At 37.2% G+C, this 14890-nt stretch overlaps 1 protein-coding gene across 1 annotated transcript; it reads right to left on the reverse strand.

The window, feature by feature from the left end:
* Window positions 1-10164: 10164 nt before the first annotated feature.
* Window positions 10165-12743, reverse strand: LOC131053050 (SKP1-like protein 1B). The gene is made up of 2 exons (XM_057987645.1): window positions 12224-12743; window positions 10165-10635 (listed from the first exon to the last, which is right to left on the reverse strand). The coding sequence occupies exons 1-2, from the start codon at window positions 12524-12526 to the stop codon at window positions 10462-10464; spliced, it is 477 nt and encodes a 158-aa protein (XP_057843628.1). The 5' UTR covers window positions 12527-12743; the 3' UTR covers window positions 10165-10461.
* Between the last annotated feature and the right edge of the window lie 2147 nt (window positions 12744-14890).

Here is a 14890-nt window from a genome sequence, read left to right on the forward strand (position 1 = left end):
CCTAGCCCATGATGCCCTTTGGCTATCCCTCAACTTTGCACAAGAGTTTACCTCTTGGACAATAGCATGCTCCCTTGGATAATGGAATTATCCAATGATGTCATCCCTTGATGGTAACCCTAATGCTTACTTAGCATCTAATGTTTGCTTAGCATCCTCTCAAGCCATCTCATGGTGATATTTGTCAACTTGGGATTGGATTGAATCCCCCTCATGGATTGATAACTTTCAATCCTAGCCCTTGTTGAGATTGTTCAATCTCAACCATCCATTTCTCTATTTTTTCTATAAAGAGAGCCCATTTCTTCAATCTTAGGATCCATCTTCTTTTGCATCCATATTATAGTTATTTTGTTGTGCAGGTTATCAAGGAGCTCCAATTGTTCATCTTCAAGCATCTAGGCCATCCTAATTACATCATAGCTTAGATTATATCATGTTTTAGATTATCACTTAGTTTAATTTCATATCAATTTCATAGCATTCTCATATCTCATATTCATCTTAGCTTAATTAGATCACTTAATCTTTCAATTTGGAAATACACCTCTATCTTGCATATCATATCAATAGCTTTTTATCTCATCACTAGGATCTTCGTTGCATCCATTTTGATCCTAGATCACATCCTTCAATCTCGTTCTTTAGGTTATCATCTTAAAGATCAAGTGCTCTTTCAAGTGAGGGCCACCTTGAATCTTGAAAATCCTTGGAGATAAAGGACCATGAGACAGTTTTGAGCAATTTGATTTGATGAACATGTTTTCTTCATTTAGATTTCTTGATATAATGTTTCATGGGTGCATTTGATGTTTGCTTGTTGTCTTGCAGGCCTCCAACAAATCAAGTGCACATTTTTGGCGCTCATGTAAATACATGCATTACATTTAGCAGCACAATAAGAGGCATACATTCATCACATTTCAGGATATCACCTGCAAAATATGTAGTTAGGCATGATCATCAAAACATCTTAAGCATATCACCTTCAAAACATATAGCATCACACACATCGCATAGGCAACCATCTGCATTATCAAAGCAAAAGTCATATAGATCATGCATATAGCTCATCAGATAGAGGCGTCCATAACATATAAAAGCATAGCTAGTATCATATCATCATGCACATGTGTGACCCATGTTGATCCAAAGGAAAATCAAAGATATGTCAGAACGAATCATCAGTGAAACAATAAATGTCCAAAGTCCCTGGATGTCACATCAATAACAAGGTTTATGAATCAAGAGACATCTATCAATGAATCAAGGTGTATCATATCAAATCAATCAAAATACAACAATGTATATCTCGAGGGAATCATCAAAGATACAATGATGTGTATATAATCAATAAGATACATCAATGGTACATCATCATCATGGAGGAAGCTAGGAGTGGTTGCCTCTTGAATCTGAATGCCTAGCACCTGCACCTGCACCGCCACTAGGAGGATCTCTCTTAGGACCCATCACACCCTCACTACCTCCTCGTCTCTGGGATCCCCCATGCTGAGAACTGGCAGTATAACTAGGAGCTCGTTGCTCTGGGGGTAAGGCCTGAAAGTATAGTGTCTTGTAATACGCAGCTCGCTCTGTGATAAATGAGACTCCTAATAGTGTCCCTTGTGACACCTTGTGTGGTTGACCGCTGCAATGTTTGCACTGTCTCCTCTACACAGCCTCATCGCTCTATCTCCCTCTCAGTTGTCAACTATGTCACATGTGCCTGCAGCTACGTGATCTGTTCTTGTGTCTGTGTTAACTGAATATGAAGCCTTTGCACTGAGGACTATAATCTTGCTATATGTGCATGTTGTTGGTGAGAAGGCACTACGATCCGAACTGAGGGAGGTCGTGGTGCCTATGAGACCTGTGTTGTCGGTGCTTGTGAAGAGCTCGCTTGTCCTGTGGCTAGTGGGGGCATCTCTAACCTCCTATGTTGTACCAACAGTTGGACATCCTCCTCCTCCTCCTCATCAAAGCCCATGCCGCCCAATCCTACCCTCCCACCACCCAGCTCCTCTAACTTTGTCTCCTCATTAGATCTCTCGCCCCCTCATCACTGCCCCCAACTGCTGTCATGGCCTCTGGATGAACAGGCCAACCACCACCCCTACCCCTCACCCCCTGGCTGATAGATCCCCCTCCTCCTCTCTTGTCTCCACCATCATCCCCACCACCATCCCACCTCGACCCAACTGTCCTTTGCCCTGGCCTACTCTCTGCTCTCCCCCTCAGCCACTCTTCCCTCTCTCCACACCTCAGCCCTGTCGTCCCCCTCGTCCTCCTCCATCACTACCATCATCATCGTCGTCGTCGTCAACCTCCTCTAATGGTGGTATAGGCTCTCTCGGCCCTATCAATCGCGGGAATCGATGGCTCCTCATATATAGGGCATAATCTTGATGCATGACCAGTCACTGTCGACCTCATATCCCACACAACAAAAGGAAGAGAGTAGAACTTTGCACGAGTTGTAGCGTAATCCAATGGTGGCCTCCACTTTGCTCTCTCCTTGTACTCGATATACTCGAGACAATAGGAATCTCTCTACCACATAGGGCATCCGCCCAATCAGATATCTACTCTATAATAAAACGGGGACCTCTGTGGCCTCCTATGGCCATGGCTCGCAATCCAAATATGGGTGTCAGACCACTGCATCCATGTCATCTAATACACGCATCCAATACTCTAGCTTCCTAAGCATAGGCTAAGAAGTTGCCTGTCAATACATGTAAAGATAAGGGTACCCCACTAGTCAAGATCTCTGAACAATAGGGCGCGTAATAGCTATATGCTCCCAAACCCAAATCTGGAGCAATGTGCACCCTGTTGCTAGACTGGACCCCCGATCCCTGCCATATACTATCTAGTGCAGCTCATGATATAGGTGGGCCAAAACACATATCCCCCACACATACTGGGTACTCTCTCGTACCATCCATCGAAGCACGCGGCCCCGTCCAACTGACAATCCATGGATCTCCTATCTGGCAAAAGGAAACCCCCAGCCAATCCAGCTATAACTGACGGAAGAGGGGCATATCTGTCCACCATCTCCTGCCAACCCACTGAGTATCCAGCAATGAGGGGATCACCAAAAATCTCTCGTAGTGCATCTATCCCTCCAACCTCCTCCACATCATATACAACTAGCTCGCTTGTGATCGAAATCTACAGAATCCGATAGACATCCTCAAGAGTAACTGCGATCTCTCATGTTGGCAAGTGAAAGGTATTATGCTCACTATGCCATCGCTCAGCTAAGGCTGTCAAAAGTGTTATGTTCATCCGATAGGAAGGCATGAGCAGCAAGTGAAACGCCTCGAGCACTACTCGATCATTATCCATCAATCGACTGCCCAGGGAGAGTGTCTTCAAGTATTGATCCCGAAGTTGTATAACACCTAGGTCTGCCTATATCAACACATGAGTACCATATCAGTTTCACCTATTCTAAACAATCAAGCATCAACTTTCAATCAAACAAGGGCACCTATCAAAGTGACGATAGTCACGATATCACACAGAGTTCAAAATCAGACACTCTTAACAACTAAGTGGGTTCAACCTAACCTATTTATCGCAATCCAGTCTCATCGAAATCAAGAATCATATCAAAATCTAGAATCATATCGAAATCAAGAAACATATTGCAATCAAGAATCATATCGAAAGCAAGTCCCATTTCGAATCAGTTTGACCCATATCGACAATCAGTTGGACTCATATCGACCTATTGACCCATATTGACAAGTTTGACCCATATCGACAATCAGTTGGACTCATATCGACCTATTGACCCATATCGACAAGTTTGACCCATATCGACCTTTGACTCATATCGAAAAGTTTGACCCATCGACCTTTGACTCATATCGACTTTTGACCCATGTCGACAAATTTGACTCATCGAATTTGTACCATATCCACCTGACTCATATCGAACGACTCATATCGACTCTAGACAGACTTCTCGACATTATGGATCTCAACGGATGCAATCGACGCATATCACATCGAAAAGGTGCAAAACATCCTAACGAACCTAAAAAATCAAATTTGCACATGTCAAAAATTTCAAAATACTTAAAATTGTTGCAAATGCACTATAACAGTCGACGAATGCGCTAAAACATATGCGCTATATGAATTGACAAATGCGTTGTACAAATCGACAAATGCGCTACAGAAAAAAATGAATGTGCTACGTCGATGCCCTGTCGTACATGCAAAAATTTGAAAAATCTGGTCTAAAAACATGCAAATCTAGCTAAAAATTCACAAAAGGGGGTTAGAATTTCAAACTTATTGGTGGGCCATACTTTGCTAGTCTCTAATAGCATCAAACTCCCTCGAATCAATGTATGTGGTAAAGGGACTACATTTCTTCTCTCCTCTCCAAGCTCCAATCTCCAAATGTCAAGTGCACAAATGAGGTGGACGTGTGGGGCATGTACTCGCTATGCCCACATTCACTCTTCACCATTTTTCTCTATTCTTTTTTAATAAAATTTATTAGCTAAAAAAAAATCGAAAATTTTAAAAATCAAAAAATCAAAAAACTAAAAATTCAAAATTTTCAAAAATCATCATCCATCGCAACAATGCCCCGAAAATCATAATTTTTTTCAATTTATCTCCCGAGGGGGCTTATCGACATTAATTTCATATCAATCTCATATTGACACCAACTTCATATGGATTTTTCATATCAAATCAATTCTTCATATTCTTCAAAGGGGGGCAAAATGTAGACACCTAAAACTTGCACAACTAATAAAATGAAATCATTTAATCATCATTTATTCGCCTATGCCTAAGAAAGCTAAGATAAAGGGTTTCAAGTAAACAAAGCATACCTCATGGAACTCCTTTTAATATTCGTAAGTAGCATAAGTGTAGTGTATCTTTTAGCATTGTGGCAACTGAAACATTATTATGACTTTTTAGGATTCATGGTAACAGAAACACAACCCCCCGCCGCAATCTTCTTCATATACAATCTGTTGTAAGCAAAGAAACGGGACTCGAACTCGGCAAGGCCTACTCGGACTCGGCGTCAGACTTAGCTCCAAACTCGACTGGACTCGGGAAAGTGAAAAACTCAAGAAATTTAGAGATTTTTAAAGATTTAAAACTTGTTTCAAGCACCCTTTATTGAATACACCTTAAAGACACAATAACATCATCAAACTCGGCTCATTTGATTAGATACACAAGTATACATCAATCACATAAGCATAAACGCAAATTGTAGCTGAAGGAAATAACAAACATAGATATATAAATATTGTCAAATGTATACAATATTACAAAACTCATGGAATAAAAAATCCATGTCATCATATGATTATCATCAAATGTTTCATACAAATACCAAAGGTAAATACAACTACAAGCCTATGGCTTAGAGGAGCCTGCACCCTCCGGCCCCGGCTCCCTACGAAGGCGTCTAGGGTAGGTCCTGGATGATTCGACAGCCATAGCCGCTCCCCGTGACACCATGCCATGCTCACCAACATCAAGAACATCCGTGTCACTATCTGCCTCTGAATCTCCTATCTGTGTTCGTGCTCTCCACTCCTCCTCTACCATGGCTACAACCTCAGCCTCTATATCTACCTGGGCGATCCAATCAGTGTCAGACTCTAAGCTTAAATTTTCCCTACTTCTATCGACGCAATTTCCCCCCATATTTTTCGACGGGGGTTTGGAGGCAGCGCCCCCAAGGTGGGGTCAAGGGGCATCGCTCCTTGCGGGGTCAAGGGGAAGCGCCCGCAGTGCCCTTTGCGCGCTCCCTGTCACGATACAAGGCAGGGTCGAGGGGCAACGCCCCACGAGGCCAAAAAAACTTATTATTTAATAAAAGTGTCGAGTGTTATTTTTCTATTGGCTGACATGTTGTAACCCTAATTTTTCTCATTCTCAGACGAAGAAGACGATACCATTCATTTAAAAAAAACTTTTTAAAATGTTTTTTTTTTGTCATTTTAGTAACCCAGCCAATAGCCGAGTTTGAGGCTTGGGACTCACCGAGTTTGGCGAGTTTGAGCCAAACTCGCCAACTCAGCGTTGCTCGCCCCCTAGAGACTTGGCGAGCATGACTCGGACTAGGACTCGCCGAGTTTAGGCGAGTCCAGGCAAGTCCCGTTTCTCTGGTTGTAAGCCGCTGTACAGAAGCTACAGTTAGGATCAAAGTAATGTAAATTAGCCAATGTGACATGCCTAAACCCTAGTGAATGACCTCGAAGAGAAATATTCTGAGACGGGCAACTAGTACTAAACCGAAGCATTATTTCAATATACGCAATTGCCAGAATCTTCTGAACATGCAAGTTGAAGTAAAGCGCAACGAATAAGCTTAACAAACTATCAGAAAATTGTCACTACTGTGCCAAAAACCCCCCGGGAATGGATCTCAAAATGAAACATCACGCTTCAAGAAAAAAGATAAAGCCACAGAAATGTATGAACGCAAAACTTTAAAAAAATAAGATTGGGAGAAAAGGAAGGAAGATAAAAGACCCTCAGAAATTGAATGGCAAACTTCGCAACAAATAAAGTAATTCCGAAAGTTTGTTAAAATCAGTGTTAAAATCAGTGTTCCACGGCCGTTGGGAGACGGGGAGACACGGGAACGGGCTTCACGGACGGGGCTTGGGCCTGGGAGGGGGAAACGCATTTCCATGGAACACTGGTTGAACACTGGTTAAAATTGGTAGACAATCAGCCTCGGGAGAGACAGACAGTTCTATTACAATATCCAAAGCTTAAGCCACCAGAAACACCATGTAAATACTTAAACTCTCAGCAAAGCCCTTGAAACCATAAAACTCTATAAGGCGTGAAATAGAAAAGATGAGATACCTTGTATTGACGAAGGTGAACTGTTGGGCCTAACACAAGAATGTGGGACGATTCCATCTAAGAGCTTAACAAACGCTATGGCTTCTTCTTTGGAACTCTGCTCTCCAAATGCCACAGACTCCCAGAAGCTCCCTTTATGAAATGAACTCCTGGGGAATTTGATCTAGCCTTCTATTTAAGGCCTCCAGGCAATCCAGCCTCGCCAATCTTCAGACATCCTCCACTGTAATTTTCTGCAACTCCAAAGGGCTGATTTACTCAAGCTGCAGCCACTCACGATCATTTTTCTTCAATTTTTTGTTCAATTGCCAAGTCATACCGACGCATGCACCAATACGATGATGTGCCCAACAATGGCAATGCCACACTAAACTTAGAGGCATCAAAGCTGCTGCATTGAAAACACCCCCAAACATGGCAGAGCGGATTTGGAGCAGAATTTGCTATGAATGATAGGCCTAGACCGTTCCGTTGAAACCCAGATGATATCAACATGCTGATACATCTGATTCAAGCCCATTACATTCCACAGGGAGCTACATTGATCTCTATACCTAGTTCACGTGCATTCCCGTTCACACTTATTCAACAATGAAACTGTCAAATGGCTATGATTTTAAGTTATTGCCGAGATTTAATGTCACCGTTTTAATGTACCCGGATGCTTACTATTGTAGACAAGGTTTTCTTTAAACAAGCCACATAATAAATAAACCGAACTTCTAGAACTATACTAATTGGTTCAACAAAATCTGTCATTCGCAAATGTTCTTAAACATATAGAATTGCTAAAAGTAAAATTTAAGACACTTGGCATAAACAAATTGTGTAATTAACGTATCATTTAGTATGTGTAATTAATCACACGTACCCACTCCATTTGGTCCATAGCATATAGTCCAAGTCTTTAGTTGCTTAACAAAGAATCCTGGACTTGATAATTAGCATTCATGTTTTTTAACTTGATCGCACAAAAACCATTTCTCTTTCAGTTGCATCAACTAAAAGACACGGGTGCAAAGGGATTCTTTGACATTTTGGTAGATAATTGTGGCAAAGTGGATACCTGGAACCAAAGTCTCGTTAGACACGAATGCCACTTTTACATAACTACATTATTGCGCTTTGAATTACTGAAAAGGTGTTTAAACCATAAAAATTCTTTGACCAGTACAACAGTCCGCCAAAATGATATGTTTTAACATGACCCACAATCTTACTCTAAGGGCAAAGTACGTGTGCGCTAACGTGCTCATTAATAAACATGGTACTCATGCCCTTCAATTGGTTAGACCAGTAGTCAAGTTGAGGCATCTTACATCCACAAGAAACGTTGTCCCATCCTAAAAAATTGGAACATTAGCACAATCGCCAATTAGATGTTTTCAACGTTTTGAATACCAACTCTTGCAGCTTGGTCTGTTTCAACGTTTTGAATACCAACTCTTGCAGCTTGGTCTGTTTCAACGTTTTGAATACTAACTCTTGCAGCTTGGTCTCTGCATAACGTCACATGCTGCTACGATTAAATGGCAACCCCTCTTCATGCATAATGTCATTGCAAACTGTGTACCATATACCATCCTGAGTCCCCGTATAAACAACATACTTCATGCAAGATGTGAGGAGAATGGAAGAAAGCGTGTGCAAAGCAAATTAAATAGACTTTTCAATGATGAAACGCAAACCACTAGGAAACATGGTGCAAACATTGATTTGTTCCCTTCATACAGTCACCAACACCATCACCAGTAAACTTTATATGCACCAATATGGATGGGATAGCAAGCACTAATCCAACTCCCATAACAAAGCCATATAAAAATTAGCAAACAAATTTTAGTTTTGTATATGTGATGGTTTTTCTTCAATTTGTATATATGGAAGCTTGTTTCATTCCCGGTCCTAAAACACCTCATTTAAGGACAGACAAATACAGACCCAGAAAGCATATATTAAACTGCAACTGAAATCATAAAGAACTTCTCAAATATCAAATAAGCAAGTTCATTCTTACATGTATTACACAATGTTCATAGTAAAAATAGAATTAACCACCAACCATCAATCACTATAACTACATATCTAAGACTTCCTGAAGATCCAGAGCGCCAGTTTTAATCACGTTAATTAGGATTCAAGAGCCAACAACAATCATGCAGTAATAATCACGTTAAATATGGATTAATAACCAACCTCCATCACCACAACTACATTTCCAAGATTCACAGAGAATCCTAAGCGTCAGTACATTTTGCCTTGTACTTGTAACTATCCTTTTAATCATTAGCCAGTCAAAGTCTTTAACAAAATAGAGCACCATTCAGACATCATAAATTTGCAGTAGTATCTATTACTTGCTAAAATATTATTGTCAGAAGAACACTTGAATGCTTGTATATACCGTGACAGAGAATATGCAAATCATTAACTTGCACCTCGTTAACTTCCTCCAGTACTTTAAGTAACCATAATTAAGACATTTCAGATTAGAACTTAGAAGATTTACATAAAACCTCGGAAATAAGTAAACACTTCAGATTAGAACTTAGAAAATTTACAAAAAACCTCAGAAATAAGTCAATATAGCACTCCTGCTCAAGTCCATTGAAAAACAAACACCAGAGAACCTTTTGGAAGTAAACAACACATTTTTAAAGTTTTGCACTGAAATCATTAACAGGCTTCTGAATATAAAAAGAGCAAGATCTCACCAGATTTTGCCATGCCATGTTGCAGGTAATAAGTATTCTAATCATATAACGTATACAACTACTATCCATCACAACTATATTTTGAACTCAACCGTATACAATGTGAAAAGAGAAAAAGTTCAGACAACCAACTTTCTAACCATCAAATAATGAAATACTATGAAACTAATGCATCAGTCACACAATAAGACTAAACATATCACATGAAACAATAGCATACAACCAAACATATGCCGAAAGACAGATCAAATAACCACATGAACCAAAAATGATCAAATGATAGAATAACAATACTTCTGAACATTATGACAACTCTGTGCCATTAGTAAAAACTAGGAGGTAAATAATGAGATTAATCAATAAAAACATGCACACACTAACTATAATCAATGATTTCACCAACCATAATCTGTATTGCAGATATTAACAAATGATTATTTTCATATAAAAACCAACTATACTCAATACTTAAGATATTAAACAATGATAGTTTTACTTTTTAAAATTAAAAAAATTGTTGATTGGTGTGTAGATGTTTTATCGATTAAAATTATCAAATAAAATATCAGCACAGTTGACAGCTAATAATTGCAAATTGTATCGAATTGTGAAAACAGGAACATTTGAGATGTATCTTTACAAAACAATCAAAATAAAGCATCCCATAGTGTCTTTGCTTAAAACATTGTCAACTTATCACCTTAAACAGCTACAATTAATACAGCTTAAATCCAGGAGACCGGGCAAATAGCGGAAATCAAATCTCCAAGGTCTTGAAGAACAACAAGTAATTATAAAGATACTTGGTAAGAAAACCAAGACCCATGCCACAAAACTTATATATAAAGTAACTTCCTTGCGACATCCAAATTTACTCAAAGGCCCATTGATTTTCACGCCTGACTTCCTCCTCCTCTTCAGGAGTGAAGTCATTTTTGATATTAAATGTTTTTCGGATCTCTTCTGGGGTTTTGCCCTTGATCATGTCAGCTACAGTTTGGCACGTTAAATCCAGAAGATTCTTTATATTCAGATAGTTTGCGGCCTGCTCACAGCAAAGAAATATGCATAACAAGTCATCATTTCCAACCTATACCTATAGAGAAAATAAAGTTTACTACAAGCATATATCATCAAATACACTACTGCAAATGATTTAACAATTAAACATATCATCTACAGTTAGACATACGCATCCTCAATGACAGAAAGTGGGGGAACGTTGCAACTCCCCCACCGTAATGCAAAAGACACTTGCATATTCCAGATCCTGCCCTCCCTTTCAATGTTTGCACCGCATGAAGAGAGGAAACCATAACTCAGACTTTATAGATACCACTACAGATATCCATCTAAAAAATGCACTGTACAAACATACATGTGTATTTTTTTTACCACTTTGAATAAATAATATATGCCCCACTCTCTTTCAAATATGGATATTATTTACTAGAGTACAGAAGTGCCTTAATGATAATATAAAGAAAATATATGCCACACACATTCAACAATTGAAGGGGGTCAAAACTTCGAAAATCATTCGCCAATAGAACTTCAAATGCTTGTCGTATTCAGAATATTATCCGCAACGCTACCCTTTTTCAGAAAACAGCTTCAAGGCTTCAAGTTTTCTGGACAACCTTAAACAACGAGCTTCATATTTTATGGACAACATTACACAAATAGCTTCAAATTTTCTGTACAAACTTGCCCATTGTTTCAAATTTTCTGGACGACCTTAAACAAATAGCTTCAAGTTTTCTGAACAACCTTAAACAAATAGCTTCAAATTCTCTGGATGAATTTAAACATATTTTCGAAAATCATCAAGGTAGTTCGTATAGCTTGAATTTTTCTGGAAGACCTTAAACAGGTAGCTTCAAGTTTTCTGTACAACCTTAAACAAATAGCTTCAAGTTTTCTGAACAACCTTAAACAAATAGCTTCAAATTCTCTGCATAAATTTAAACATCTAATTTTCGAAAATCATCAAGGTAGGTCGTATAGCTTGAATTTTTCTGGAAGACCTTAAACAAATAGCTTCAAATTTTATGGACGACCTAAAACAAAAAGATTCAAATTTTCTAGACAAACTTAAACATCTAGTTTTCGAAAATCATCAAGGTAGGTCGTTCAAAGGCGGCACTAAAATATAAAACCTACAAAACTAAAACAGGATACACAAATATGAAGCCTACGAAACAAAACCAGGCGACACAAAAATATGAAGCTTACAAAACAAAATAACGCAAAAATTCATCCCGCAAACCCTACCCATAAAGACATTCCAAAGCCACGTATAATCGGCAAACGAAATGACTTCAATTTGTCAGAAAACACAAAAATCGGTTAATCAAAGCCACAGAAAAAACAAAACCACTACAAGTACACGAAAACCTGAAACCCTGCAAACCAAACGCTAACAAAATTCATCCTATGACTTGATACATATCAAGAATTTTGAAATCCGTGTAATTTAAAGCCAAGGCATCTATAATATTTCTAGAAAACCCTAATATCCGCCCTCAAACCTAACAACATGAAAAGGTTCAATTTCATTTCTGAAACCCTAAGCAACACATCAAAAAAACCATCTAAACACCCTACTAAAGGGGCGCTGAAATCATACATACCAGGATAAGATCGAAAAGGGTAGCCTGATCCACCTTCACGAACTCCTGATCCCAACCCTTAACATCCTCCTCCGAAGTGGCGCTCTTCTCTTCACTGGTCTTGGCGGCATCCACATGATACTTACAATATTCGATAACTTTCGCCAGGATCTTGCTGCTTACATTCGGCAAGGGCACGGCGCTCTCCGCACCCGTATCCTCAATCATATTCTTGATTGTCTGAGATTCAAATGCCACAGCCTGGTCAACCTCGAACATTTCATCATCTGAGCTCTTCAATCGCACTTTGCATTCCTTCGCCATGGATGTTTTGGGGATTGAAAACAGAAATGCTGCGGAGGAAAAGCGAACGAAAATCCAAGGAAGAGAAAGAACAGATCTACAGCACACCTTATAGTAATCTACAATGACCGGCTAACCCCTGTATTTATTTGTGGGGGATGGGTTTTTTTTTATATGAATAAAAATAACCCGGTGAGCTATTTGTAGCCAATTTTTAATTTTTGGCTCTTTAGCTTTTTGCTTAACCCTAACCCGGGTCGGTGATTTGCTATACATAGGGTTTGGTTTTTCTTTATCCTGGGCTTAGCTTTTTCTTGTTTTATTTTTTTATTTTATTATTGGTCGCTATTTTTATTTTTCTAAATCTGCCGGCCTTTTTTATTATTATAATAATAATAATAATAATAATGTAGTAACTAATTTATGTTATATGAGGATTTAACTATGTTACATTTTTAATTTCAATATTTTTTAATTATGAATATTTAACTATGTTATATTTTTAGTTTAATTTTTTTAATTATGTCATAGTTTTTAATTTAATGTGTTACCCTTACTCCTTGTTAACTTTAGGTCTTTTGGGCTATTGTTTATAGGGGGACATGATTTATTATCAAAGTGGAGTTGCTAAGTTTTAGGTGATTTGCTATACATAGGGTTTGGTTTTTGTTTATCTTGGGCTTAGTTTTTTCTTGTTTTTTTTTTTTTTATTATTATTGGTAGTATTATTATAGTAATATAGTAATTAATTTATGTTATATGAGAATTTAATTATGTTATATTTTTAGTTTGTTTTTTTAAATTATGTAATAGATTTTAGTTTAATGTGTTGTTAATGTGATGCTATTGTTATTCTTGTTAATTTGGTTGTTATTTATAGGGACACATGATTTATTTTCAAAATTGAATTGTTAGGATTTTATTATAATTTATGATTCATTAGATGGAGTTTTAATGTTTGGATCACAAGACATAATTCATCATCAAAATTATATGAAGATTTAAACTAGTTATATTTTTAGTTTCAATGTTTTTTAATTATGAGTATTTAACTATGTTATATTTTTAGTTTAATTTTTATGTCTATTTTTAGTCATTTTATGTCTATTATTTTTTATGTCTATTTTTAGTCATTTTTAATGAAATAAATTAATTTGATGCATAAAAAAATCTTAACTTTAATTTGATAGTTATTAACAAGGTCAAAGAATTAATATTTAATAACAAACATAACTTTCAATGTAACATATAAATATATAGTATTCACTATGTGCTTTTGTAAAAACAAAACAAATAAAAAATCCTAGATAAAGATAGATAAGTTTTTTCAAAGTAAAATTAATATTTATATACAAAAGTAAAATATTTTTTAAGTAAACAATATAATACTAGTTGTAGTCACACAAATCTGTCGAGCTTAATTAAATAAATATTCGCTATTTATTTGATTAGTCGATTTAATTAAATAAATATTCGCTATTTATTTGATTAAAAATCGACTAGCCACTAGTTAATTAAATTAATATTTAATTAATTCATCCCCAAACATTCTTCTATTAATTAAATAAATTATTCAATTTATTTTAATTAATTTATTAAATCAAATACAAATCAATTAAATAAATAAAATCTATTTATTTAATTAAAATCCCATTTTCCTCTTTTAAATAAATTAAATAAAAACATTTATTTAAATCATTATCCTCACCCCACTTGCATTTTCCTACAAATGCAACTTGCACACATTTATTGAAATAAACTAATTTTATTTTAATAAAATCCTATTTTCCCTCACCCACCAAATCCACTTGCAAAATCTAATCCCCTTCTAGATTCTTCTAACCCCTTCCTAATTAGCCTAATCCATCCCCTAATTATTGTCACATTCCTAAGAAAAATGGAGTCACTTCTCAAAGACTCCAAAGTCTTTGAAAAGCATTTAATGCTTTGTGTGTTCAACAAATTAACCCCCAAAGTCTTCCAAGACCACTAATGGCTCTTACATGACCATTTATGGCTCTTACATAACCATTTATGGTTATTTCAAACTTGTCCCCCCAAACATTTATTGTTTTGACCATATTCATCCATTTCACATTTGCACAAGAGTTTATCCATTGGATAAAAGCTTTATTCTTTGAATAAAGAGTTTATTCATTCAACCAACCTTGACTTTAACTCCCAAGGTCATATCAAGCATTTAATGCTTATTCCCTCTCCTCTCAACCTATCTCACATTGACACTTGTCATCTTGGGATTGGGTTGAAAGCCCTCACATGGATTTGAAATCATTCAATCCTGACCCTTGTTGAGATTGCTCAATCTCAACCATCCATTGCTCCATTTTTCTTATAAATAGAGCCCATTTCTTCATAATCCAGATC

The sequence above is a fragment of the Cryptomeria japonica genome, chromosome 9 (genome assembly GCF_030272615.1).
Source record: "Cryptomeria japonica chromosome 9, Sugi_1.0, whole genome shotgun sequence".
NCBI classification, from domain to species: Eukaryota; Viridiplantae; Streptophyta; class Pinopsida; order Cupressales; family Cupressaceae; genus Cryptomeria; species Cryptomeria japonica.

Coding starts and splice junctions, on each gene's coding strand:
- LOC131053050 (XM_057987645.1), bottom strand. CDS start 12,526: ATGGCGAAGGAATGCAAAGTGCGATTGAAGAGCTCAGATGATGAAATG. Junction 10,636..12,223: donor CCCTTTTCGATCTTATCCTG/GTATGTATGATT, acceptor TGCTGTGAGCAG/GCCGCAAACTATCTGAATAT.